Source organism: Bubalus bubalis, chromosome 18 (genome assembly GCF_019923935.1).
Source record: "Bubalus bubalis isolate 160015118507 breed Murrah chromosome 18, NDDB_SH_1, whole genome shotgun sequence".
In the NCBI taxonomy this organism is placed as follows: Eukaryota; Metazoa; Chordata; class Mammalia; order Artiodactyla; family Bovidae; genus Bubalus; species Bubalus bubalis.
Window position 1 is genome coordinate 46,402,449 of NC_059174.1, and position 25,436 is coordinate 46,427,884.

Consider the following 25,436-nt stretch of genomic DNA (forward strand, 5'->3'; position numbering starts at 1 on the left):
GCCGGTCGAGGAGCTGGGGCTCAGCGCGCATGCATTTTGAAAATAAGGTTCACCATCCCACTCTAGGAGAAGGGCATGGCAATCCTCTCCGGTATTCTTGCCTGGAGAATCCCTTGGACAGAAGAGCCTGGTGGGCTACAGTCCATAGGATTACGAAGAGTCAGACACGACTGAAGCAACTTAGCAGGGAGATGCCACTCTAGGGATGTGAGAGGGTAACGAGATAGCAGTGAGCAGGTGGATGAGCCCTGGGCCTGGTGCACAGGGAAACGTCCCAGAGCAGACCAAGAGTCAGGGAGGCGCTCACTTGAGGTTGAGAGCTTGGGCCCCAGGGCAGGCCTATACCTGAGTCGAGGGCATTTGAGCAGGTGGTGCCCTGGACCTACCCACTCCTGGCTATGTAACTTGCAGCAAGCCTTGATTCTCTGGTCTTTGGTTTTCAAAAATACAGTCATTTCAAAAAAGACAAAAAAAAGATGGCCAAGAAAAAAGATATCAAAAAGTCATTTTTTAAAATGGTCATAGGGACTTTCCTGGCGGTCCAGTGGTTAAGACTCCACACTTCAAGGGACTTCCCTGGTGGTCCAGTGGCTAAGATTTCTTTCAAGCTCACAATGCAAGGGATGAGGGTTCAATCCCTGGTCAGGGAACTAAATTCCACATGTTGAACTAAGGATCTCTCACGCTGCAGCAAAGACCCAGCACAGCCAAATAAATAAAAACAAATCAATATCTTAAAATAAGACTCCACACTTCCAAAGCAGGGGGCACAGGTTTGATCCCTGATCAGGGAACTAAGATCTCACATGCTGTGGGACAAGACCAAAAAATAATTAAAAAAAAAAAAGTTAAAAATGGTCATTAAAAAAAGAAGCCCTCAGAGGGCTTTTACAGTTATCCAGGGCCATAAACAGAGTCTGGGCCCAAAAAGGTGCTAACATATCTTTAGATCTTATTCTTTTATTTTCCAAACAAAATTCTTTTTTGATATAAGTTTTCTTACGTAAGTTTTCTGATCCTAAAGCTAAAGCTTCAGTACTTTGGCCACCTGATACAAAGAGCCAACTCATTGGAAAAGACCCTGATGCTGGGAAAGATTGAGAGCAGGAGGAAAATGAGGGCAGCAGAGGAAGAGATGGTTAGATAGCATCACTGACTCAACGGACATGAGTTTGAGCAAGCTCCAGGAGACAGTGAAGAACAGAAGAGCCTGGTGGGCTGCGGTCCATGGGGTCACAAAGAATCGGACCCGACTTAGCAACTTAACAACAACAACATAAGTTTCCTTATGTGGCATAATATAAGTACAGTTAGGTACACAGGTCATAAAACCACAGTTTGCTGAATACCTGTGTACACACTTAGGTATCCACCCCCTAAGTCAAAGTATGTAGAGCATTTTCTGCCTCTTGATCTTGGAGGACGACCCCTCTGCCCGCGCAGTCAGTACCCTCAGTGAAGTAACCAGCATGCTGACCTCTGTCACCATGGATTGGTTTGCCTGATCTTGAGCTTCATGTGAATAGACGGGGTGGGGGGAGGGGGGGAGCCATACCTATTCCTTATCTGTAAAGGGGCAGATGAAATGGAGGAGCAGCAGGAAGTGAGCTCATGACGGCCCCGCCTGGGCCTTGGCTCACAGGGAGCATCCAACAGCGAGGCCTGCCATCTTTCCCGTCGCCACCGGTGTGGGTGGAAAACCTTGCGGCTCACAAGGGCCCTGGGGCTCACGGCTGCCTCTGAGAGCTGCGCTGTCCTCACCCACAGTCCGAGAGTCCCCAGGAGGATGGCTGCGGGCACCCTTCCTTGTCACCCCCACAGCAGGAATCTTCTGAGGCCAGCGAGCTCATCACCTGTCCCCTGGAGACAGAGGTGACAGTCACAGGGATGGACAGGTGAGTTCCTTAGTTGGAGAGAGGAAGCCTCGACTGGTAGGCACACTCTGGAAGAACTGCGCTCTGCTTTCTCAGTGGGCCTGAGGGAGGGAGGCAGAGGGGTGAGGCTGCAACCTGCTTCCCTGGTTCCAAGAAGGGGTACGTGGAGGGCGCCTTTGGTGCTGGCAGGAGAGGCGAGGCTGTGCTCCCAGCAGGAGCAGGTGCAGATGCCCAGGGCTTCTGGGTAGGGGCCAGGTGTTTCCTAACCATTGTGTCATTTTCCCCTCTCCCCACCCATCCCTCACCCCCGGCATGCAGTGAGTACTGTGCGGAGGAGGTAGTGGAGGCACGCGGAGACCAGCAAGGGGACCCCTTCCTCCCGGTCTCCTCAATCAGCTCGAAGGACCGGAGTCCACCTGAGGGTGAGTGGGCACCGGCAGCACACCTTGCAGTCATCTCTTCGTCTGGCCAGACCCCTTTCTGGGCACTGATGGTGACTGTGACCCAGTCTTCCTGAAGCTCAGAGTCTGTCATAGAGACAGACATCATCCCTGCTGCCTTCACCCTAGCCTTCTGGAGCCCAGCTGCCCACCAGTGGGAGCCCAGCTCTGCATCTCTCTTGAAGTGTAGCCTTGCTGGTCCATAAAATAGGGCATGGGTCCTATGGTCCCCCTTCTTCAGATGAGGGAACTGAAGCCTGGAAACCCGTAGCCTCCTTATCTGACTCACCCAGTCAGGGCCCGGCTTTGGGCCCCTGACCCCACCCACTCTCTTCCAGACTCGGGGGAGTCAGAGGCTGACTTGGAGTGCAGCTTCACCACCATCCATTCCTCCCCTCCACAGCCAGACCCAGAACCTCAGTTTGACACAATGCCCCCCATACCAGGTAAGCAGCGGCCACATGCAGAAAAGGGCGGTGCGTGGGCCTTGCCGGGTGATGGCTGTAACATAGAACCACTGGCCATACATCAGTCCTGCACCCCCAGTTCCCTCCCCTAGAAGACAGAGCCATTAGCCCCGCCCTCTCCGCCTGGTGGCCACAGGGTGTGTGATGGGCGAGTCCAGCTTCCTCCATTGTTAAGTGGCTGGCGGCTCTCTCAGGGCGTCTTCCATGACTCACGGTGTTGACAGTTCTCTCCTGCCCACACCCTCTGCCCAGGATGCCCAGGGACTGCAGGAGAGTTGCCCCGGCCCGAGGTGCCAGGCATATCCAACAGCTCCCTGCCCCAGACCCCTGAGCAAGAGAAGTTCCTCCGCCACCACTTCGAGACGCTTACTGATGCCCACCCTGAGGGTAAGCCCTGCCCCTCTCTGACACCTGCCTGGGCGCACCGAGGACTGGGCTCAGTGTGGACGTCCCCAGGGTGTGGCTTTGCGTGGCAGGGCTGGCGAGAGTGGTGGGAGGGTGTGCATTTTACTTTTTAGTTAGGGGCTGAGCAGCACGGTATCCTCTGCCAGCTCGATTTGCTCCCAAGGTGTGTGTTGTCTGCTTTTTATTTTTGACTGCATCGGGTCTCAGTTGCATCATGTGGGATCTTTTCCTGGACCAGCAGGGAAGCCCCGTGTTATCGGTTGCTGAGGGTCTCTGAGGATCTGTCTGCTGGTCTGTGGGGTCTGCCTGGGCCCAGGGCTGGCTGGCTGGAGGGTTTCTGAGGGCTCCCTTGGCATCTTGCCCTAGAGCTCTTCCTCGGATCCCTGAGAGACCTGAAAGCCCCTGAGACCGAGGATGACTTCTTCAACCCCCGACTGAGCATCTCAGCCCAGTTCCTCTCCCGCCTTCAGAAGACATCCAGGTAGGAGCGGGTGACCAGTGACCTCCCACCGGCTCTCCGTCTCCCTGCAGGGCGGGGCTGTGTGCCCCTGCCACCCTCAGGGCAGCCACTGCCACCTGTTTACCTGACAGGTTTCCCCACGCCTTCCCTTCCCGACTGCCCCGGCACCTCGTGAAGTCCTCGGAGGTCAGACTCACGGACCTCCAGGGCGAGCCCCCAACAGCGGGTGCTGGCTCCACCTCCCCAGTCAGGACCAACGTGAGTACTGGGGCCACCTCCCTCGAGACACGGGGCTTGGGGGCCGGGAGGCCTTGTCCTCACTGCAGGGCCGTGTTTACAGGTCGTCCCTGGAGGAAAGGCTGAGGAGACGCTGGAGGTGTGGTCCCCACTGTGTGAGTGTCCCCGTCTCCCGGTGGAAAGCCCTGGGTGGCTCACTGAGCCATGGTGGGGCTGGCCAGGGGCCGCTCGGACCATGCAACCACGCTGGGTGGGGGGCCCTGTCTGTCAGCCCTGAGCTGGGCTGTGAGAGCAAGCCACCTGCTTCCTTTCCAGCCCCCTGCCTCACGGGCCTGGCGCCCTGCATCCCCTCCTCCTCTGCACTGCCCACAGACAAGAAACCACCAGCACCCACGGCCCTACCCGCTGCAGGCCTGGCTCAGGTTCTCCACACCCCCACCACCTGCTCCCACATGGAGGCCACTGCCAGTTCCCATGCCAAGATGTCCCGCAGCATTTCCCTGGAGGAGCTGGCCTCCCTGAGCAAGGAGCTTCAGGCTGTCACCACCACAGTGACACACAGTTCTGACAGCGAGGGCCGAGAACCTGCCCTGCCCTCCCGGGGCAACCATGAGGCCCGTGCCAGCCTGAAACTCAGCCTGTCGAGCATCTGTGACAGGCTCTTGCTGCCCCCACCCCAACTGGAGCCTCCCACCACGTGTGTCTGGTCCCAGGAGCCTGTGGATACTGAGCGCTTTGTCACTGTTACGACAGATGGTTTCCCAGCCCACAGCCCTGCAGATGGGATCGCCTCTAGGCTCCACAAGTCCGCCTTTCTCCCAAGGTTCCTGGCCCCTGTGCGCCTCGATACCCCTGTCCTCCCCAACAGTCCCCCGCTCCCAGAGGCCAGGCCTAGGGTCCTTGGCAGCATCGCCTCTCTCCGGGAGCCCACCCCTGGTGAGTACCATCCTTAGGATGAAGGCTTGTCCCCTAAGCTCATCCCATGTAACAGCTAGCTCAGCTCCAAAGGCTACAGGCGCTGTGCCATTTATTCATTGATTTCCTTACATATTTAGTGATTACTTGTATATATTGGGCTTTGTTCTGGGCCCTGGGGACATGGGTGTGCTAAGTCACTTCAGTCATGTCCAACTCTTTGCAACCCCATGGACCGATGCCTGCAAGGCTTCTCTGTCCATGTAATTCTCAAGGCAAGAATACTGGAGTGGGTTGCCGTTCCCTTCTCCAGGAGATCTTCCCAATCCATGGGAGCTGGTGGTAAATGAGACTACAGAAAATAACACCTTAACTGGGGGAGATACCCTGTCTAAATTTTTTTTTTTAATGGAGGAGAGGGAAAGAGTAGCTTTATTACTTTGCCAGGCAAACAAAGGGGAAACGCAGTAGGTTAGCACCTCAAGAACTGTGCCCCACTCCCTGACCAGACTAAATCTGTAAGGAAAGGGTTAAGTGTACCATGAAGCAAGGTGCGCTATGGAGAGAAGGAAGAGAAAGAAAGGGTTTAGGGAGTGACAGGTGGCTGATGGATGGTGAATGATGAGAAAAGGTTTCAGGGAGAAGATGGCATTTGAGCAGAGACCTGCAGGAGGGTTGGTAAAGGAGCCCTGGGGACTGAGGAAAGTGTCCCAGGAAAGGGGACAACAGTTGGGATCGGCCCAGCCACCCTGGCCTCTTCAGATCAGCTGGAGAGTAAAAGTGTCTTTCTCATTTCCTCCCTTGCACCCCCAGAAGTGCCCAGTCCAGTCCAGGACTGCCCTGGACACTGGGAGGACCCCAGGGCGCCAACCAGCTTCCTGCCCCCAGACCCCCTGGAGCTGAGCAACGTGGGCACTGTCGTGCACAGACTGCAGGCCGCCTTCCAGGAAGCCCTGGACCTTTACCACCTGGTGAGCCAAGCCCCAGGGTCAGGGGAAAGGGCTGAGGGGCTCCCTGGCACTGCCTGGCCCAGGTGGCCCCTAACAAGGTGGGTGCCCCTTGCAGATGGTCTCCAGTGATGAGGTGAACGCCAAACAGCGGCAGGCACGAACTGAGCTGGCCTCCACTTTCCTCTGGATCCACAGCCAGTTAGAGGCCAGCGACTGGCTGGTGGGGATGGATGTGGCCACAGCCCAGGCCCCGCCCAGCCCAGGTGCCCCCTCCCCGCCTACCCTGTGCCCCCTGGCCAGCCCAGATTTGCGTGCCCTGCTGGAACACTACTCAGAGCTGCTGGTGCAGGCCGTGAGGAGGAAGGCGCGTGGGGACTGAGGGCCAGCAGCCTCTCTGCTGCAGCCCTGTGCTTCTGAGGAAATAGGTATTTTAAGCAAATAAACAGACAGCTTGCAGAAGTGGCGCCTGGTGCCTGTCCTGGCGCATCCACAAAGCCCCATTCAGACGGATGTGGGGAGAGAGGGGAGGAGGACAGCCCAGGGAACTCACCAGCCGTGGGGCACACAGAACCGTTTGGGCACTGCAGGAGTGATGACCCCAGCACCTGGCTCTGATGTCGCCTGTCCCCAGCCCACTGAGCTGCTGGCCCCTAGGGAGGGGGCCAGCCCTTCTTCCCAATGCCCAAGAACCCACTGGAGCCGCTATGACCACCGTGTGCCAGACGCTGGCCACCAATTCACGTATCCCCACAACACTCTCACGGCCTCTGGGCCACGCCCATGCTGGATCCTATGAGCTCAAGGCTTTTGTTCCCATTTGCAGCAGGGGAAAGTGAGGAAGAACAAACAGGCTCAGCTGCTGGACAATCCAGCTCAGGCCACCCAGCTGCTGGAGCCAGTAATTCCTTCACCAGCAGGACTGTGTCCAGCTCCAACATCCCATGGGCTTCGAGCTCTGGGACCAGCCTCCCCAGGCAACAGGCATCTAGCCACATGGTGTATCTGCTGAGAAGACACTACTGGGACCACAAAAGCCCTCACTGTCCTGAGTCTACAAAAAGGAAGTGCAGCAGGAGCAGGGCCCTCCCCTGAAGCCCAGTCCTATCCCGTGTTCTGTGGGGCCCAAACCCCCACTTGCCTGTGAGTTCCTCCGGGCTCTAATGTGATCATGGCTCTCCAGAAACAGGTTCAGAGAGATATCCAGGGTCATGCCTAGGGCCCCACGGAGCTGAGACTCAAACCCAGGCTTGCCTGGTGGTAGAGCCAGGCCCTTCAGCCTGAGGACGTGGCCCTCTGTTGCCCCGGTAAACACTGAACTAATTATGCAGTTGAAAAGTCTTCCCAGCCCCCAGGAATTCCTGGTCCCATCTCTCATCACTGTTCTACACGTTAGGAGTAGAGCAAGGAACAAGCAAGGGACAAGCAGAGCATCGTGCATTCACCTAGAGAGCAAAAGATAGGAATTAATACGATAACTGTGTAACTGCAGGTAAACGGAGGGATCTCACAGTCACTGTGCTGGTTAAAGGCCTTTCTTAGGTGACATTGGAGCAGAGGCTTGATAGAGGGGACCTGCAGTGTGGACAATTGGGCAAGTACCTAGGCAGAGAGAATTGCTAGTGCAAAGGCCCCATGGCAGGCTGAGATGTGAGGATGAAAGGAATAGCAATGAAGCCAGGAGACTGGAATGGAGTGGGCTCAAGGAGATGGTAGGAGAGGAGGTGGGAGGGAAAATGGGTCCCCCCAGCCAGGGCCTTGATGTTTTAAGTCATTTTAATCTGGGACTTCCTGATAATTCAATGGTTAAGAATCTGCCTGCCAAAAAAAAAAAAAGAATCTGCCTGCCAATGCAGGGGACAAGGGTTCCATCCCTAGTCTGGGAAGATCCCACATGCCACAGAGCCTGTGCTCTAAAGAGCCCTCGAGCCATGACTGCTGAAATCCATTTGCTCAGAACCTGTGCTCCACAACAAAAAGAAGCCACCGCAATGAGAAGCCCATGCATCACAACGAAGAGTAGCCCCTGCTCGCCACCATTAGAGAAAGCTCTTGCACAGCAGCAAAGACCCAGTGCAACCAAAATTAAATTTAAAAAAAGAAAAAAAACCTTAAATCCAAGACACGTTCACAATGTAAGTTTTTCTGTAAAATCCCTGATCTTGGTGTTTGTGAGATGCTCAGTGTTGCTTATTTCACAAGGTTCCCTTCTTTCTTCCTGCCTTAGGGAGCCCAGGCAGCCCAGGACACGTAGGTGGGCCGCATTTCTGTCGAGAGGCTCCCTACCTGGGTTCACAGGCCACCCCTGAAGACTGAAGACCACTCTGCCCACCCTGGCCTGGCTCAGCCAAAGCTGTAAAATCTCTGAGCTGACTGGACACCAAGGGGACCACCTTGAGCCTCTGTCCCTCGTGGATTTTCCCCCTCCTTCCACCTTGTATCATAGTTAAGGTCTTCAACTCCAGGAAGCAAACACCTGGCTTAAGGGGCCCCAAGCTGTAGGGACATTTGTTGCTCTAGATTCTGTTACTGCTCTATTCCACCCTTTGTGAGTCTGAGTTTCACTCCCTGGCTTAGGCCCTCAAGGTGGCAACACAGTTGCCGTGGTTCCCAGCGTACACCCTCACCTAACTAGGAGCAAAGGCACAAAGCTGGGCACCCACCAAGGTTGTAGGGGAAAAGTGCCAAATCTTCTTAGACACCCTTCCCTTTCAGGGCAATTGCAGGCATCAGGAATGGAAATAGCTTTAATTTACTTGATTCAGCCATTCTTTCCTGGGCATGTTACTGTTTCAACAAAATTGGATTCTCTTAACACAAAAGGAGGGTGGGCTGGCAGTGAGTCTGCCAGTCTCCACCTTCGCCGAGCTCTTCAGTCCTGGAAGGACAAGACTTTCCTTAGACAAACCAACTGGTTAAGAAACCACTGCTGGAGCTTCCCTGGTGGTCTAGTGGGTAGGACTTCGCACTGCTAATGTGGGGGACCCAGGTTCGATCCCACATGCCGCAACTCGAGTTTGCATGCCACAACTAGAAGATTCAGAGCGCCACAACTAAGACCTAGCACAGCCAAGTAAATATTTTTAAAAAGAAACCTCTGCTGGGGAATGTGTGTGCACGAAGCAGTGTCCCAGCAGGAAGCGTGCTCATGTGGGATATTTCAAAGAGAGTTCAGCAGAGGGATCATTTGTAAAGAAGTGGACAGGGGAACCTCAGGGCCAGTACAGTACCCTAGGATGGTACTAGAGGAGAGCTATTCCTTGCTGCTCAGGCCAGAAGGCACAGGGAGCAAAGTGGAACCCAGAGGAGAGGGGCTGCCCTGAGGGGAACAGTGACCCTGGCAAGAGGGGCTCCATCTTCTGTGGGGCCCCCCGTTACCAAATCCTACTGAAAGCCAGCAGGCACAGGGGTCCAGGTGATGCTTCCCACCCCGGTCAGCCTCCAGGACCCAGGACAGAAAGGGGACTGGGGGCAAGTAAAGACCCCCAAGCCCAAGAGTTCTTCCCTAATGTGTTTTCAGCAGCAACTCAGGAACCAGTTGTTCCAAGAGACCTGGTGTTGGGCATGGAAAACTAGACACCAGAGAGCCACAAAATGGCTCCCATAACCCATTCACCAGCTCGTTCTTCAGTGCCTCAGGGCCCTGCACTCCACAACCGACAGGTCCTAGATACTGGGCCCCCAGACCTGGGCCAGGCATGCCAGGCACACTGCGTAAAGTCCAGCAATTGAGAGATGGAGACACCTAAAATCACATTTCACGGGCTGATTGAAACTCAGATGCTTGCCTAGCCACCCCACCTTTCAAGACCCTGGTGGTCCAGTGGTTAAGACTCCCGAGTTTCCACTGCAGGGGAGGCAGGTTCAATCCCTGATTGGGGAACTAAGATCCTGCATCATGACTGCTATGTGGCCAAAAAAAATAAAAATAAAATAAAAGACTTTCAAATAACCCCCATTTATCTCTGTCACATGCCAGATTCTATGCAAAGCATTCCCACCTGGTGATCTACATGGATTTTCAACACAAACCAGTGGTAGGAAGACTCATCAGTCCCATTTACAGATGAAGAAACAGGCTCAGCTAGATATGGCTTGGCCCAGGTTCCGTGGAGATAAAATAGCAAAGCTCTGGGCCCGCAGACTTCCAGCACTAAACTCCCTTGTTTCTGAAAATGCATTAGCAGGACTGACTCACCAGGAATGTGAAGAAATGAATAAATATTGCTTCATTCACCACCAAGCCTTTTACAGACTGTTCCTCTGCCTGGAGAGCCCTCCCTGTTTATCAGAAACCTTTTCTCCATCAAGTTTCACACCTGGAAAGTCATCCCTGAACCCTTAGACTGAATCAGGAGTCTCTTCTGGGTCCCCTGAGCCCCCTGGCTTTTCCCCACTGAAGCTGGGTCACTCTGCCTGTGCTCCATAGCCTTGGTCATTCTGGGTATCTCCCCCATGGACTAGGTTATGTCTTCATTTTCAGTGCTAAGGTAGGCCTGGCCTGTTGTTGGATCTCAGGAAAATGTAGGTGAATAAGTGAAAAAAAAAACTGCAAGGGAATATTCAAAATTCTTAACCCCTGGCTAAGAAACCAATGACCAATCTAGAACAGAGCCTGGCCAGAGTGCTGGGGTTAGGGTCCTGGGAGCCTCTGGCTGTGTCACGTGACCCCTCCTTTAGTTCCTGAACCGTAGGAGGGTGGGGGAGTGGTGTCCCAGACAATTACTAGGAGCTGGACTAGTGTGTGTGCGTGTGTGTGTGCACACGCAGGTGCACATTCAGTTGCTCAGTCATGTCCAACTCTGTGACCCCATGAACTGTAGCCTGCCAGGCTCCTCTGTCCGTGGGATTCTCCAGGCAAGAATACTGGAGTGGGTTGCCATTTCCTTCTCCAGGGCATCTTCCCGACTCAAGAATTGAACCCAAGTCTCCTGTGTCTCCTGAATTGGCAGGCAGGTTGCTTACAACTAGCACCATCTGGGAAGCCCCTGGACAACGAATAAACCAGTATTGTAATGTCCCCTACACTTGAACAGTGCTTCCGGCCGACCATCAGCTCTTATCCTCTGAGGATCAGAAAAGTAGAGATTCTTCTTGACGATGCTCAGCATGGACTCTCACTTTGATCTTACTAAGTAGACCCTGCTGTCCCTCCACCCTCTGGAGCAATCACAGTCACCCCTCCCCTGATTCCTCATACAGCTGCTGTGATTTGAATAACCAAGCAGGCTGGTGAATGCCCGCTAGTGACTAATTTGCTTGGCAAACAGACCCTGTGGTCCTGGGCCCTTCTGGTACTGTGGAAAGACACTCAGCCTCACTGGGTTCTCTGTTCCCTCTCCCCACGCCCCAAGAGCCACCTAGGTTCCATCTTGCCCTGCTGCACCTCCTCAGAGGACTTAGGGCTTGTCTTCCCCTGGAGGCTGGAGAGTGCCCTGGGAAACCTGGCAGAGGAGAAGCGGGAGGAGTGGCAGGACCCAAGGCAGAGGTAACCAGAGCTGGCTAAGTCTGCCCCCAGGGCCTGTCAGGAAATTTGCATGGAGAGAACAGGGCTTCTCTGGGGCTTCCCCCTCCCTTCCCACCTGGGAGAGTCATCCTGGACCTGAGGTCTGACAGCAGGTGGAGGAAGCAGCCGCGTGTGTGGAGCTGTCGCCCTACTCCCAGAGGTGATGCCCCGTGCCTTTCTGGTCAGGAGTCGGCGTCCACAGCCACCCAACTGGGACCACCTGCCTGACCAGCTCCGGGGAGATGCCTATGTCCCAGGTGGGCTCCTCCCTGGGCCTGGAGGTGAGGGGCAGGGGAGACATAAAGCATGACCACCTGGTTTCTCTACTCAGACTGCAGCAACCTGGGGGGGCCGCCGGCACACCGGACTTCCGGCCTCGGGGACTCTTGGGCAGCGGTGAGTCTGCGGCAGGCGCCCAAGACCCTGCTTAGTTTCACCTCTGCCCGCTCTCAGCCTCGAGAGACCCTGACTGCCCCTTACTCCCACAGACGCCTCCAGCCTCAGGACCTACCCCACCCACTGCCCTCTCTACTGGGAATGCCTTTCCTTTCTGAGTAGTGGGCTCATTGTTAGGCCTTCCCCTAAGCACTGTTTCTCCAGGGATTCTGTGCCCAGTGGGGCAGAAGAACAAATTCAGGCCCATAAATGGATGGTGATCTATGTCAGAGAGTCGGACAAGGTGACAGGAGCAGGATGGGGGGGTGGAGGAGGAGCTTGGGGCCTCTTAGAAGAGATACTCAGCTGTGAGTACCCTGGAAGAAGGAAAGCCCTAGGCGGGATGTGAATGTGCTGGAGTTTTATTTCAATTTTTACTGGAAGCCAGGACTGTTCTAGGCTATGGATGTTTAAGAGTAAGACAAAAACTCATTCCTTCCTGAAGCTTATCATCTGGTGGGGGTTGCGGGTATAGATAATAAAATTAGGGGAAAAAATACATTGGAAGATGGTATGTATTACGGAAAACTATAAAACAAAGTAAGGGAGATGGGGGCCAGGTGACCAGGGAAGGCTTTGTGGGTGGCGTTTGCTCACACAAACTGCAGTCTCCGGCCTTACCAGACCTCCGTGGTTCCAGGTTCTAGGCACTTCATTCCATCCAGTGGAGGGGAGTTGGGGTCCTAACCCCCCTGTCCCTCCCACAGCCCTCCCAGGGCACTCTGACTGCCACCGCTAGTAGCCCCGGGACCCTTGGCTGCCCGCTGTGCCCCAAGGCCTTCCCATTGCAGCGCATGCTAACCCGGCACCTCAAGTGCCACAGCCCTGCTCGCCGCCACGTATGCCACTGCTGTGGCAAGGGCTTCCATGATGCCTTCGACCTCAAGCGCCACATGAGGACACACACAGGTGAGCCGTGGCAGGGACTGGGAGGGGCTGCCGGCGGGAGATGGGAGGAAATGGAGGGAGGTGCAGGAGACTCAGAGACTCCAAGCACCTGAGTTCTGTGCACAAGTGGTGCTTGTGTTTGTGGGGCAGGACTCAGGCCTCAGCGGGCTAGGAACACCACGCACCTCAGCTCGCAGCCAGGGGTTGTCAGGCAGTGCCAAGTTGGGGGCCTGCTGAGGGATATGGGGAGAAAACAGATACTGGTTACAGGATTCAGGTCCCAGACTGCAGGGTGCAAAAGGGAACATCATAATGAGGAGGGTGGGGACACAGGTGTCTGGTCCATGTTTGCACTGGGCGGAGAGGGAGCAGATGATGGGATGCAGGCCAAGGTCTGGCGAATTTGGAGCAAGAATGTGTGTGTGGGGGGGAGGGGGATGCTCACGGAGGGGAGGGGAGGGAGGCTCTGGTATGGGGATCATTGCCCTCCCTCTGGCCCACCTGCGCAGGGATCCGGCCATTCCGCTGCGGAGCTTGTGGAAAAGCATTTACGCAGCGGTGCTCACTTGAAGCACACCTCGCCAAGGTGCACGGGCAGCCGGCCAGCTACGCTTACCGCGAGCGCCGTGAAAAGCTGCACGTGTGCGAGGACTGCGGCTTCACCAGCTCGCAGCCCGACGCTTTCGCGCGGCACCGCGCTCTCCACCGTGCTGCCTAGACTGTGTACCCGGCGTCCAACCCATGAGACGGAAATAAACAAAGAAAAGGCACTCACGGAACACAGCATTTATTACACAAGGGAGAGAGGGTCACTCGGTCCAACGATGGCCGCAATGCGGGGCCGTGCACACGTAGTACAAGCGCATGGCATCCTGGCAGAAAAGATACATGGTTAGGAAGGCTCTCGACCCACAGCAGGGTACAACAAGCAACCTCCATTCAGAGAAGCCTCACCCCAAAAGAACAGACAATAGAGGGCTTTCCTCACTGCTAAAGGTCCATCTCAGGATACCCGGAAGGGCAGGGTCTTCCCCAGTATAGGTATCCCCACTCCCCGGGAAGGACCAGACCAAGATCACCCAGAAAGTTTTGCTCGAGCCACTCACCTCGGCCCGAGCACTGTGTGACTGGAAGAACACCGCCTCCTTGTGGCCGCACCTGAGGGGACAGTCACTCAGAGCCTGCCATCCCCTCCCCTCCCCGCTTCTCGGTTTGGTGAGGATAAAAGCCAGCCACCTCCCCTCCCCAATACCAGCTGCGCACTCACTTTTGGCACGGGTGGTCTTCGGTTCGCGGCAACGTGGGGTCCTGGGACACGTCAGCGATGATCTGGGTCAGCTCGCTAAGGGAATAGAGAGTGAATAAGTATGCTTGGTCCGGCCTCCCAAGCCAACAACCCCGTCCCCGAACTCCGGTCGTGCCACTCACTCCACTTCGTGCGTGATTTTGTTGACGTAGATGCAGCTGTTGTCGGCTTCCTGCTGGTAATCACAGTTCCGGCACTGCGAGAGGGAGTGTGCGGCGGGAAGCGGGTCAAGGGGTGATACCCGAAGGGAGTGGAAGGAAGGGCAGGGTCTTTCCCGGAGGGCATGACTAGGGCACGGAGTCTTGGAACTGGGATCATGGGGTGTAACCGAGGATCACCTCCAGGATGGCAAAGACAAAGTCTAGTTCATTTGGGGGAAGTTCATTTGGGGGACAGTCTGGCGTTTAGACCAGGAGGGGTCGGGGCGGCACCGGGAGTAGGGCGGGGCCGCGTTGGGTACCAGGGGGCCGGTCCCGGAATACCCTGCGGGCGGCGCTCACCGCGTAGAGCAGAATGCGGTTCTCCTTGTCCTCCTTGGGGTAAAGCATGTTGTTACTGTGAAGAGGGGAAGAGGGAAATCAGAGGTCAGTACTGAGGCCATTACTTGCTGCCCTTCCACAGTGCTGGCCGGGCCTCACCATTCCTGGCAGAATCGAATACCCACGAAGCCTGGCTCGTAGGTCCCGTCGGGTTCCATAGCGACTCACTGCCTGTCCAACTTCCGCGCTTGCTCCGCCGTGCGACAGGTCGCAGGAAGGGTCAGAACTCCTAGCTTCGCCAAACTAAGGGCGGAGCTGGGCACGTGTGCTGGTGCCCAGCGGCTTTGTGCTCGCCTGTCTGTCCTGAGGTTTGATTAATTACTTGCTTCAGTCTCTTGATACCCTAGAATAATTGCTTCCAACTTCTGGGCCGTGCTTCCCTAGTTCACACAATAGTGTAGTACGAGAGCCAGCAAAACGATGCGTCACGTAACGCGAAAAAACTAAGCATTAATGAAGACGCCCCAGCTCTTTGCAGGCTGAAGGCCAGTGCACATGCGCGAGTTTACCCGTCGCGGACTGGGCTAGCTTTTGCCAGTTCTTCCTCTCGGCTTCAGCCTTCGCCCGCCAGGCCGTTTCCCGTGCCGCTATTGGAGGAACTGCACTATGAGAAAGGCCGTGGAAGGCCTTTCAGGATTGGCTGGGCCTACCCAAGCCTACCCGAGAACCCTCTTCCTGCCGACGGCGAATAGACGCGGCGATTGGCGGACTCCCCTGACGGGAGGGCGTGGATTCGCCAGGTCCGGGAGCAGGGGCGGGGCTGATATCCCAGAAGCGGTGGCGGCTGCGGAGCCGGCGTGAGGCGGCTGTCCGGGCTGCGGGCCGCCACAGGGCGCGGCGAGATGGAGGTGACGGGGTTGTCGGCGCCCACAGTGAACGTGTTCATCAGCAGCTCTCTCAACAGCTTTCGCTCCCAGAAGCGGTACAGTCGCAGCCTCACTGTAGCTGAGTTCAAGGTGTGGTCATGGGGGCGGGGTCCGGAGAGGCGGGGCGTTGAGGGGGCGGGACCAAGAAGAAATGGAGGGTCTTCCACAACGCAGGAAAGGGGCCAGAAATGAACCCAGGTTGCAGAGGTTGGGAACGAGACCTCAGCGGGGCGGGGCCAGGTGGAACCTTAGGTTCCAGAGAATGGGTGCGGGGCTAGGGAAAATCAGAGGTTGCAGGGAGTTAAGGGCAGACCCGAACGGGGTGGGGCCAGGAATACCTGGTGGGTCCCAAATGGTAGGTCTCTTGGAGGAACTGGGAAGGGATGGTGGCTGTTGATACAAAGGACGGAGCCTCAGGGCAGAGGGTGGGGCCACTGACAGCCTTCCACCTCATCCCCGCCTCCCCCATTTTGTATCCTCACAGTGTAAACTACAGCTTGTTGTGGGCAGCCCTGCTTCTTGCATGGAATTGGAGCTGTATGGACCTGACGACAAGTTCTACTGCAAGCTGGATCAGGATGACGCGCTGCTGGGCTCCTTCCCCGTAGACGACGGCTGTCGCATCCATGTGAGGCCTCCCTACCTAGGATCCCTCCCTCCCTTCCTTCCATTCATTTATTTATTCAACGGATGTTTGCAGTGCTTTGCACTGTGATAACCAAGATAGCCTCTAACCTCATGAAGTTCCCAGTCCAGCAGGGAGAGAGACAGACCCATCCCCAGTCATTGGCACTCAGCGGTCTGGACTGGGCTGAGAAAAGCCTAGGGGACTGGAGGCATCCAGCAGAGGTGCTTGACCTCACCCAGGGGTATATGAAGGGGATTCTTGAAAGGCGGGTTGCCTGAGTTGAAATCTGAAGGATGAGGCAAGGGCCTCCTAAGAATAGAGGTGGGAGGGACATGCCAGGCAGAGGGAACAGAGGGTCAGATGGGTCAGGGTGAGCGAAGAGGCTCCTGTGTCAGAAGCCAGAACACAGAGGACCTCTGCATGCATCAGCTCACATCATCCTCTCTGTTCTCGGTGTCCCCCACAAAAACTCAGATGAGCCAGCATCCTGGGTGAGCTTTGCAGATGCTAGTCCCTGTGCCTGAATGGTTGTTTTTTCTATGCCTCCATGGCTTGCTTCTTCCTTCCAGTCTTTACATAAATGTCACTGGGTGTGAGGGCTTCATGGCCTTCAGTATAACATTTAAACCTCCTCCCTTTCCCACTTGATTTGATTTTCCTTCTTACTAATCACCCTGTGACATACCGTGGAGTTTTCTTCAGTACCTGGAACAGAGCCTGGCACACAGGATGCTCAGTGATTCACTGTTGAATGATGAATTGAATCCAGAAAATAAGACTTAGAAAATCGTATAATTAACACTATTTTGCAGAAGAGAAAACTTAGCTTCAGGATGGAATTGACTTTCCTAAGGAGGAACATGGGTAGATTATCTCTTTCATTTATTTATAACTATTCATTGAGCATACGTGATGTGCCAGGGTATAGCCATGAATCAAGTTTGAGAAGGTCTCTGTTTTAGTTTTGTCCAGTATGTGAGGTAGTTGTTAGCTAAACATTTACAGAAACAAATGGGAAGGGTTAGTGAGATGAGGGCCATACAGGAAGACACCACAGAGCTGGAAGATCATATACTGTGGAGCCTGACCCATCAGCAAGATCCAGGAGGACTTCCTGGAGGAGGTGCTGACTGAGTAGAGACCTGAAGAATAGGAAGAATTAACTAAAGAAGGGAAAAGCATGCTCCAGGAGGAGGGCACAGCATGTGCACTCTGAGGTGGGAGGGAGCAGAGTAGGTATGGGGGCCGAAGAGTGACCTCTTCTGTTGTGGAGGGAAGTGGCAGCCAGGGGAGGGTCCTGGTGTGAGTCAGGTGTTAACAGGTGCCCTCTGACTGCCTATGGGGAAATGACTGGAGGGCAGAAAAGTAGACCAAGGAGGAGGCTGCTTCCATAGTTGGGTCCAGGACCCAGTTGAAGTGATGGGTCCTGGACCATAGTGGGAGTTGGTCAAGACTGTGTTGGGCTCACAGTCCTAGAACTGTGAACTAGAACTCACAGCCCCTAGAACGGACTGGGCTGACCTAGGCAGTCTCACCCTAGGGATGCTGGGTGGATCACGCAGGGTTGTGGCATCTCCAACAGGAGGGTTTTACACATGGATTCAGGTACAGGCCAGCTGCTGACTGACGTGGCCACACAAGGAAAGTTTCCTAAAGGTGGAGCCTCTGGAGAATTTATGTTTTTTTAATTGGTTAATTTATTTTAATTGGGGAATAATTACTTTACAATATTGTGATGGTTTTTGCCATACATTAGCATGAATAAGCCACAGGTATACGTGTGTCCCCCTTATCATGAATCCCCCTCCCACCTGCCTCCCCTGTATTTTTTCTAAAATTCTTTTTCTGTTTCTAAATATCACCCCTATTTCTTACAGCAGTGAACAGCAGCAATCTCAAACTTAAAAAAATTCCTAATGTAGAAAATAGACATTCTTAGTGATCCTTGGCCAGAGATAAGGGCCATTTCTATTTTCCCGAGCGACTCCAGCCGAACATTTTAGGGTATGCCTGACCTCTGTCTTTCTCCCACATCCACATCTAATCTCTCTGCAGCCCCTGTTGGCTCCACCCACAAAATCTATCCAGAATCTAAACTCTGCTCCCCAGTACCCCCATACTGGCTCCACCTCCATCCTTCCCTTCCACACACCGCCCCCACCCCACCCCGCCACAGGGCCATCACATAGCCTCTCCCTGCCCCCATCCCGATGCCTCTCCATCTGCTTCCCACACTCAGCTGAGGGAGCCTGGGAGCCCCTGAGTCCGATCAGAGCCCTCCTAGTGGAGCGCTTCCATAGCTGCCTCTCGTTGTGGGTAAAAGCCAAAATCCTCAATGGTCTGTGTCTCCCACTTTACCTGTGGCTCATTCCACTCCTACCTCGCTTACCCTGCTGTTCCTCAAAGGAGAAAGACATTTATACAGCTGGGGCTTTGTGCCTGTTGTTCCTCCTGGCCTTGTCTCAGATATCCCTTCCTATCAGAAGCCTATTCAAGTTGTATTTGTCTGCATAGAACCTTGTCGTTGTCTGGTGTTTAATACACATCTCTGTGCATTTGTTTCCAGTTGGCCTCCCAACAGAATGGTGACTTCTTGAGGGCAGGGATTGATGTGATTTTGCATGTGGTCCTAGTACCCAGCACAGGCTTCTCAGGTGATGCTAGTGGTAAAGATCCTGCCTGCCAGTGAGGAGACATAAGAGGCATGGGTTCAATCTCTGGGTCAGGAAGATCCTCTGGAGCAGGGCATGGCAACCACTCCAGTATTCTTGCCTGGAAAGTCCCATGGACAGAGGAGCCTGGCAGGCCACAGTCTATGGGATCACAAAGAGTTGGACACAGCTGAAGCGACTTAGCACTAGTACCCAGCACAGGGCCCACAGGGCACCCTGGAGGAACAAGTGAGTGGATGTTAGGGACAGTACAGGAAGAGGTGCTCCAAGACATGGAAGCTGGGGTTAGTGTAGGGTCCGGAGAGGACAGACATGCTGCCCGGAGGGTGAGCAAGGCCTGAGCTCTGCCCTTGGGTTCCAGTGGCCTGGGGCCATCAATCATGTGGATGATGGCGTATGGGGTAGATGGGAGGCAGATGCAGCCTCCAGGGCCTCAAGATGGAGTGCGGAGGGTGAGACACCTATTGTAGGCACCTACTGTAGACCCCTTGTCTACCTATTGTAGACACCTGCTGTAGACCCCTTCGGCTGGGCTCCAGGGAGGACAGGAGGCTGGGATAAAGGTGAAGGTAGGGGAATGTGGCTTTTCGGAGGCAGGAGAGACTTAAATCTGCAGAATGTGCATCTGCACTCACCCCCGCAGCATCCTAGGTCTCTATGCCCACACCCTGATCCCCACTGACCTCCCTCACCTCATTCCAGGTCATTGACCACAGCGGTGCTCGCCTTGGGGAGTATGAGGACATATCCAAGGTGGAGAAATACGAGATCTCACAAGAAGCCTATGAACAGAGGCAAGGTACAGGATGCCCAGCAATGGATGGGGGCCTGTGGGGGCTAGAGGAAGTGTGGGGACAAGCAGAGGTGTGTGCAGGGGCACACAGGATAGACAGGGACACTGAGGGGAAGTTGGTGCTGTATGGGGTGGGGTGAGGCTGGCATGGGGACAGATGGGTCGTGGGAGAGCAGTCCGGGTGGACAGGCGTGAGGTATGAATGGAAGCTGGGAGATGTGGGGCATGTGGGCAAACAAACAGGGCCATGGGGAAGGCTCAGGGTGTGGGGCCTGGTCAGGGGCCTGGTCAGGTGTGGAGGGCAGAGCATGGTAGAATATGTGGACCAGACAGAACAGTGGAGACCAGTGCGGTGACGGATCAGAATGCGGGGGGAGGGATGAGGAAGGTTTCAGGGGTCAGATGGAGGTAAGTGTGAAGTTGAAGGGCCAGGGAAGATGGGATAACATGAAAGGCTGCAGGCAAGTACCTTCTATTTATTTTCAGGATTATGGGGAAGCCCAGGGGTTCTGTGGAGAGGTCAGGGCTCTGGTGGGAGACCTGGGGGGCTTGATGACAGCCCTTCAGCACCCAGAACAGGAGAGTTTGTCTCTGGATGTTGGCCCTGTGGGGATGGCAGGTTATGTTCTCCGGCCAGAGGTCTCCCAGGTCTCTCATGTCTGACCCCCCCACCACCCACTCCACCCACAGACTCAATCCGCTCCTTCCTGAAGCGCAACAAGCTAGGTCGATTCAATGAAGAAGAGCGGGCCCAGCAAGAGGCCGAGAACTCCCAGCGCCTTATCGAGGAGGAGGCCCAGGCCAGCACCATCCCTGTGGGCAGCCGCTGTGAGGTGCGGACACCTGGGCAGCCCCCTCGCAGGGGCACCGTCATGTATGTAGGTAAGTGGCCCATAGAGGCCTCATGCCCTGCCCTGCAGTGGGCAGTGCTGGGGACTTAGCCTTCAAAGGGATCTCAGCCCAGGAGGGGAGATGGCTCCAGGGGTGACTGACAGCCTAGTATGTTCACAGAAGGGAAGTGGAAAGCAGAGGCCATGTCACCTGGCATGTGACAGAGGAAGCAGAGGCCAGAGGGATCAATTCTAAGGTGAAACCCTGGGGTGCAGTGATCAGAGCTGAGATGGGGAAACAAGCAGAATTATTAGGGCTGTGATGGGGGAAGCTCAGGCTGAAGTGATCAGAGCAGAGATGAGGGAAACTGAGGGGGCCGTGTGAGCTGCAAGGAAGTACCAGACCCTTGAGAGTAACCCAGGAAGGCTTCCTGAGGGAAGGGCTATCTGAAGGAAAGGGATGAGTGAAAGTGGAAAAGGGGAAGAGGGAACCGAGGGAGTAGTGAGTGCAAAGGCCATGAAAGGGCTTGGTCTGAGCAGGAACAAGCTTGACTTGTTTGAGGCAGAGAAAGGAAGTCAGCGTGGCTAGTGGGGAGTGACAGGGGAAAGATGAGAGTCGAGGCCTGGGGCATGGGCAAGGCTGGACTGTGCTAGGCCTCAGGGACAGGAGAGAGCAGTGTGGGTTGTGTTTGTTTTTATAACAGCTTTATTGAGCTATAATTTATATACCATATAAAATTCACTCAGAGTACCATTCAGGAATTACTTGGCAGTCCAGTGTTTAGGACTGCTACAGGGGGCTCAGGTTCACTCCCTGGTCAGAGAACTAAGATCACACAAACCAAGCAGCGTGGCTAAAAGAAAATAAAAATGAAAGAAGCGTACCATTCATTATTTTTTAGTGTATTCACGGAATTGTGCAACCACACCACAGTCAGTTTCACGTTTTCATCACCCCCTAAAGAGATGCTATAGCCATTAGCAGCTATTCCCCATTTAGGAAACCCCAGCTCCCCTGGTCCACATCGGTGGCCACTAATCCATGTTCTGTCTCTAAAAATTTGCCTTTTCTGGAAGTTTCATACAAATGGAATCATATGTGGTCTTTTGTGACTGGCTTCTTTTACTAGAAGCATAATTTCAAGGATCATCCATGTTGTAGCATGTGGCAGTGTTGTGTTTTTTTAATATTCGTCTGTGTCGGGTCTTAGTGGGAAGACCCCCATGAAGCATGTGGGATCTAGTTCCCTGACCAGGAATCGAACCTGGGCCCACTGCATTGGGTGTGTGGAGACTTAGCCTCTGGACCACCAGAGAAGTTCCAACATTATGGTTTTGATTTGCATTTCTGCATGGCTAATGATATTGAGCCTCTTTTCAGGTGCTTAATGCCTTGTGTATGTCTTCTTTAGAGAGACAGATTATTCGGCTCTTTTGCCTATTTTTTAGTTGGGTTGTTTGTCTCTTTGGTTTTTGAGTGGTATGTTCAGATCAGATCAGATCATTCGCTCAGTTGTGTCCGACTCTTTGCAACCCCATGAATCGCAGCACGCCAGGCCTCCCTGTCCATCACCAACTCCTGGAGTTCACTGAGACTCACGTCCATCGAGTCAATGATGCCATCCAGCCATCTCATCCTCTGTCGTCCCCTTCTCCTCTTGCCCCCAATCCCTCCCAGCATCAGAGTCTTTTCCAATGAGCCAACTCTTCGCATGAGGTGGCCAAAGTACTGGAGTTTCAGCTTTAGCATCATTCCTTCCAAAGAAATCCCAAGACTCATCTCCTTCAGAATGGACTGGTTGGATCTCCTTGCAGTCCAAGGGACTCTCAAGAGTCTTCTCCAACACCACAGTTCAAAAGCATCAATTCTTTGGCGCTCAGCCTTCTTCACAGTCCAACTCTCACATCCATACATGACCACTGGAAAAACCATAGCCTTGACTAGACGGACCTTTGTTGGCAAAGTAATGTCTCTGCTTTTGAATATGCTATCTGGGTTGGTCATAACTTTCCTTCCAAGGAGTAAGCGTCTTTTAATTTCATGGCTGCAGTCACCATCTGCAGTGGTATGTTAGGACTACCATATCAAAGTACCACACACCCTGCATGGCTGAAACAACAGAAATTTGTTTTTCACAGTTCTGGAAGTCTTAGATTAATGCCTTAGCAGATTTGATTTCTTCTTGGGCCTCTCTCTCTGGCTTATAGACGGCCCTCTCCTGTCTTTGTCCTCACATGCTCTTTCCTCTGTGTGTAGGCACATCCCTGGAGTCTTTGTCCAGATAATCTTTATGAGGATGTCAGTCAGCCTGGATTAGATCCCACCCTAATGGCCTCCTTTTAACTTAATTATCTCTTTAAAGGCCCTGTCTCCAACACAGTCACATTCTGAACTACAAGGGATTAGGGCTTCAACATTTAAACTTGAGGGAACACAATAAAGCCCTTAACAAGTTGTTCTTTGTATACATTAGGTACAGTTCCCGTATCAGATTTATGATTTACGAATATATATCTCCCATTCTGTAGGTTGGTTGTTTGTTGGTTTTTTAGTATTTATGTATTTGGCTGCATGAGGTCTTACTTGTGGCCTGCAGGATCTCTCGCTGTGCACGAACTCTCTGTTGTGGTGCACAGCCTTCTGCAGTGCAGTGTGCAGGCTCAGTTGCTCTGCAACATGTGGCATCTGAGTCCCCTGACCAGGGATTAAAGCTATGTCTCTGCATTGCAAGGTGGATTCTTAACCACTGGGCCACCAGGGAAGTCCCTTTTTACTTTCTTGATAGTGACTTTTGAGGCACAAACATTTTTAATTTTATGAACTCCAATTTATTTTTATTTTTGGCTTGTGTATAGGGTATTATATCTAAGAAACCAGTGCCTTAGACAAGGCCACAAAGAGTTATTCCTGTATTTTCCTCTAAGGGTTTCTAGTGTTATAACTTACATTTAGGTCTTTGACCCATTTTGAATTAATTTTTGTGTATGGTGTGAGGTGGATGTCTAATTTCAATCTCTTACATGTGGATATCTAGTCGACCCAATATGATTTGATGGAAAGTCTATTCCTTCCTCATTAAACTGTCTTGGCTCCCTTGTCAGAAATCATTTGGCCATAAACATTGTGGATTTTATGCTGAGTGGGATAGGCAGCGTTTGAGGAATTTGGGGCAAGGTCAGGATAATCCCATGGACAGAGGAGCCTGGCGGGCTACAGTTCATAGGGTTACAAAGAGTCAGACATGACTGAGGGACTGAGAACCCCAGTGGTGCTGCTTCCCTTTGATTTTTACAAAGCCCCCTATGACTGGGGCTGTTGAGTGAACAAGGGGTCAGAGGTGGGAACAGGGAGACCAGTGAAGGGACTACTGTATTCGAGTGGGCTGGAGATGGTGGTTGTCCTGGGTGGTAGCAAGGAGTGGTTTTTGCCTGGACAGGCTTTACAGTCAGTGGGCAGGCACAAATCTGGGGTGAGCTGCGAAGGGAGGCTTCACAGGGATTTCTCCCCTGGGCAGGACTGACAGATTTCAAACCTGGCTACTGGATTGGCGTCCGCTATGATGAACCACTAGGGAAAAACGATGGCAGGTAAAGATCCTCACTCTAGTGTCTGTGTGTGTGCCTGTGCACACACGTGTGTGCGTTTATGTGTAAGTGCATGCGTGTACTACTGGGGGAGCCCACCCGTGCTAGCATCTGGAGTAGGAGCTCTCTGACACTGCCTCCCCATCATGTCCTGCAGTGTGAATGGGAAACGCTACTTTGAATGCCAGGCCAAGTACGGCGCCTTCGTCAAGCCATCAGTCGTGACAGTGGGGGACTTCCCTGAAGAGGACTACGGTTTGGATGAGATGTGATGGCCAAGGAAGGGCAGCCCCCTGCTCCAGCTAACTCGCCTACTCATTGCCCTTCCCTGTGTGTGCCCATGGCCCTCTCCCCGTGAGCCTGTTTTTATTTTATTGACTACCCTCGCCATTGACTTTTGAGACACATGTATTAAATTTGCCGAAAACCTGGGAAGTGTTTGGAGGACTCAGTGATTATAGGAGGGGCTGTGGACAGCTGGATGTGTGAGGGTGAAACAGGAGGCTAGGCAAAATCCAAGTTGGGCATGGTGAGGCTTTAGGTTTGTGACGAGTGCATGCAGCCCATGCGTTCTAGAAAGTCTGATCCACCCTGTTTCTGTCTGCATGTGCAGTAATCCCTCATTAGCTCCTTGAAGGGATTCCTGACTATAATATTTGAGAGATTCTACTTAATTGTTGCAGTTAATTATAGCTTGTGGAGAAGAAGTTGGCAGTGGTAGGAGCAACCACAGTAAGCAGAATGAGGTTGAAATGCTTAGGAGCTGAAGGGGTCCTGGGGGAAGGTGCTCACATGTACCTACAACCTGATAGATACATTCTCCAGTGCCTACTGTAATGTACACAGACTCACTCAGATACTCAGAACATTCACACACCTGGACTGACTTCTGGAGAACACAGACACTACAGATCATACGTAGAGAAATAGTCAGTGCACAAAGATTCTCTCCTCCACATAGGAGAGTGAAGCACACAGGATACACTCAAGAGACTGACATCAAACGCCTTTGATGGGTAGACATACAGCTACACACACGCGTGCACACATGCAAGTCAATGAAGTTGTCTATAAAACAAAACTGGCTGTTTTTTATTTTTATTTGTTTTGGCTGCACCAGGTCTTAGTTGCAGCTCCCAGAATCTTCATTGCAGTATGCAGACTCTTAGCTGCAGCATGCAGGATCTAGTTCCCTGACCGTGGGCCCCCTGCATTCAAATCGAGGAGTCTTACCCGCTGAACCACCAGGAAGTTCCCTAACTGGTTACTTTAGAAAAGGACCCCAAGGCTTAGGTCCCTTCCACATAAGGGAGTTGTCAGAGCAAGGAGCATTGGGGGGGTGTCCTCAAATTCTCAAATAAAAACTACCAATCAAACTTCAGCCAGAGTTCAGCAGAATTAGCTAATGGGTTGGCATTTGAGGACCCGAGGCTCACTTTAAAATCAGGCCCACTATGCACCTCCATGTGATGAGGCTAAAGAACAGGGACAGGAAGATCACGTGCTTTCCTGGACACACTAACCGCCCAAAATCACCTTTGAGCTCCAAGCACAGGTCACAGCATCAGCGAATATGAGGATCTGTCCAACTGCAGTGGAAGATCTCAGCACAAACTTCCAGGGTGTGCTGTAATGGCTTCCAG

At 53.5% G+C, this 25,436-nt stretch overlaps 4 protein-coding genes across 6 annotated transcripts in view; 3 read left to right on the forward strand and 1 right to left on the reverse strand.

Annotated features, from left to right (window-relative positions):
* WDR62 (WD repeat domain 62) overlaps positions 1 to 6,207 on the forward strand; it is a 47,499-nt gene extending 41,292 nt beyond the window's left edge. For 2 of the 3 annotated variants that reach the window (XM_006068762.4, XM_044931225.2), the window contains exons 23-32: positions 1,768 to 1,895; positions 2,193 to 2,296; positions 2,653 to 2,760; positions 3,034 to 3,168; positions 3,553 to 3,667; positions 3,778 to 3,904; positions 3,987 to 4,038; positions 4,199 to 4,819; positions 5,612 to 5,769; positions 5,864 to 6,207. In XM_006068762.4, coding sequence (XP_006068824.4) covers positions 1,768 to 1,895; positions 2,193 to 2,296; positions 2,653 to 2,760; positions 3,034 to 3,168; positions 3,553 to 3,667; positions 3,778 to 3,904; positions 3,987 to 4,038; positions 4,199 to 4,819; positions 5,612 to 5,769; positions 5,864 to 6,127 — 1,812 coding nt within the window. In that variant the 3' untranslated portion in view covers positions 6,128 to 6,207. The remainder of the gene's footprint in view (positions 1 to 1,767; positions 1,896 to 2,192; positions 2,297 to 2,652; positions 2,761 to 3,033; positions 3,169 to 3,552; positions 3,668 to 3,777; positions 3,905 to 3,986; positions 4,039 to 4,198; positions 4,820 to 5,611; positions 5,770 to 5,863) is intronic. The other variant, XM_044931226.2, reaches the window with a different exon arrangement.
* A 4,989-nt stretch (positions 6,208 to 11,196) lies between these two features.
* On the forward strand, positions 11,197 to 13,319 carry OVOL3 (ovo like zinc finger 3). Its single transcript, XM_025269972.3, has 4 exons — positions 11,197 to 11,508; positions 11,583 to 11,647; positions 12,394 to 12,595; positions 13,084 to 13,319. The coding sequence occupies exons 1-4, from the start codon at positions 11,415 to 11,417 to the stop codon at positions 13,290 to 13,292; spliced, it is 570 nt and encodes a 189-aa protein (XP_025125757.2). The 5' UTR covers positions 11,197 to 11,414; the 3' UTR covers positions 13,293 to 13,319.
* Positions 13,320 to 13,345: 26 nt separating this feature from the next.
* POLR2I (RNA polymerase II subunit I) lies at positions 13,346 to 14,974 on the reverse strand. The gene is made up of 6 exons (XM_006068761.4): positions 14,519 to 14,974; positions 14,381 to 14,435; positions 14,003 to 14,076; positions 13,842 to 13,916; positions 13,681 to 13,732; positions 13,346 to 13,446 (listed from the first exon to the last, which is right to left on the reverse strand). Exons 1-6 carry the CDS (start codon positions 14,575 to 14,577, stop codon positions 13,384 to 13,386), a joined length of 378 nt encoding a protein of 125 aa, XP_006068823.1. The 5' UTR covers positions 14,578 to 14,974; the 3' UTR covers positions 13,346 to 13,383.
* A 184-nt stretch (positions 14,975 to 15,158) lies between these two features.
* On the forward strand, positions 15,159 to 24,225 carry TBCB (tubulin folding cofactor B). The gene is made up of 6 exons (XM_006068759.4): positions 15,159 to 15,375; positions 15,770 to 15,913; positions 19,288 to 19,384; positions 20,069 to 20,260; positions 23,724 to 23,796; positions 23,951 to 24,225. The coding sequence occupies exons 1-6, from the start codon at positions 15,262 to 15,264 to the stop codon at positions 24,063 to 24,065; spliced, it is 735 nt and encodes a 244-aa protein (XP_006068821.2). The 5' UTR covers positions 15,159 to 15,261; the 3' UTR covers positions 24,066 to 24,225.
* The last annotated feature ends 1,211 nt before the right edge of the window (positions 24,226 to 25,436 follow it).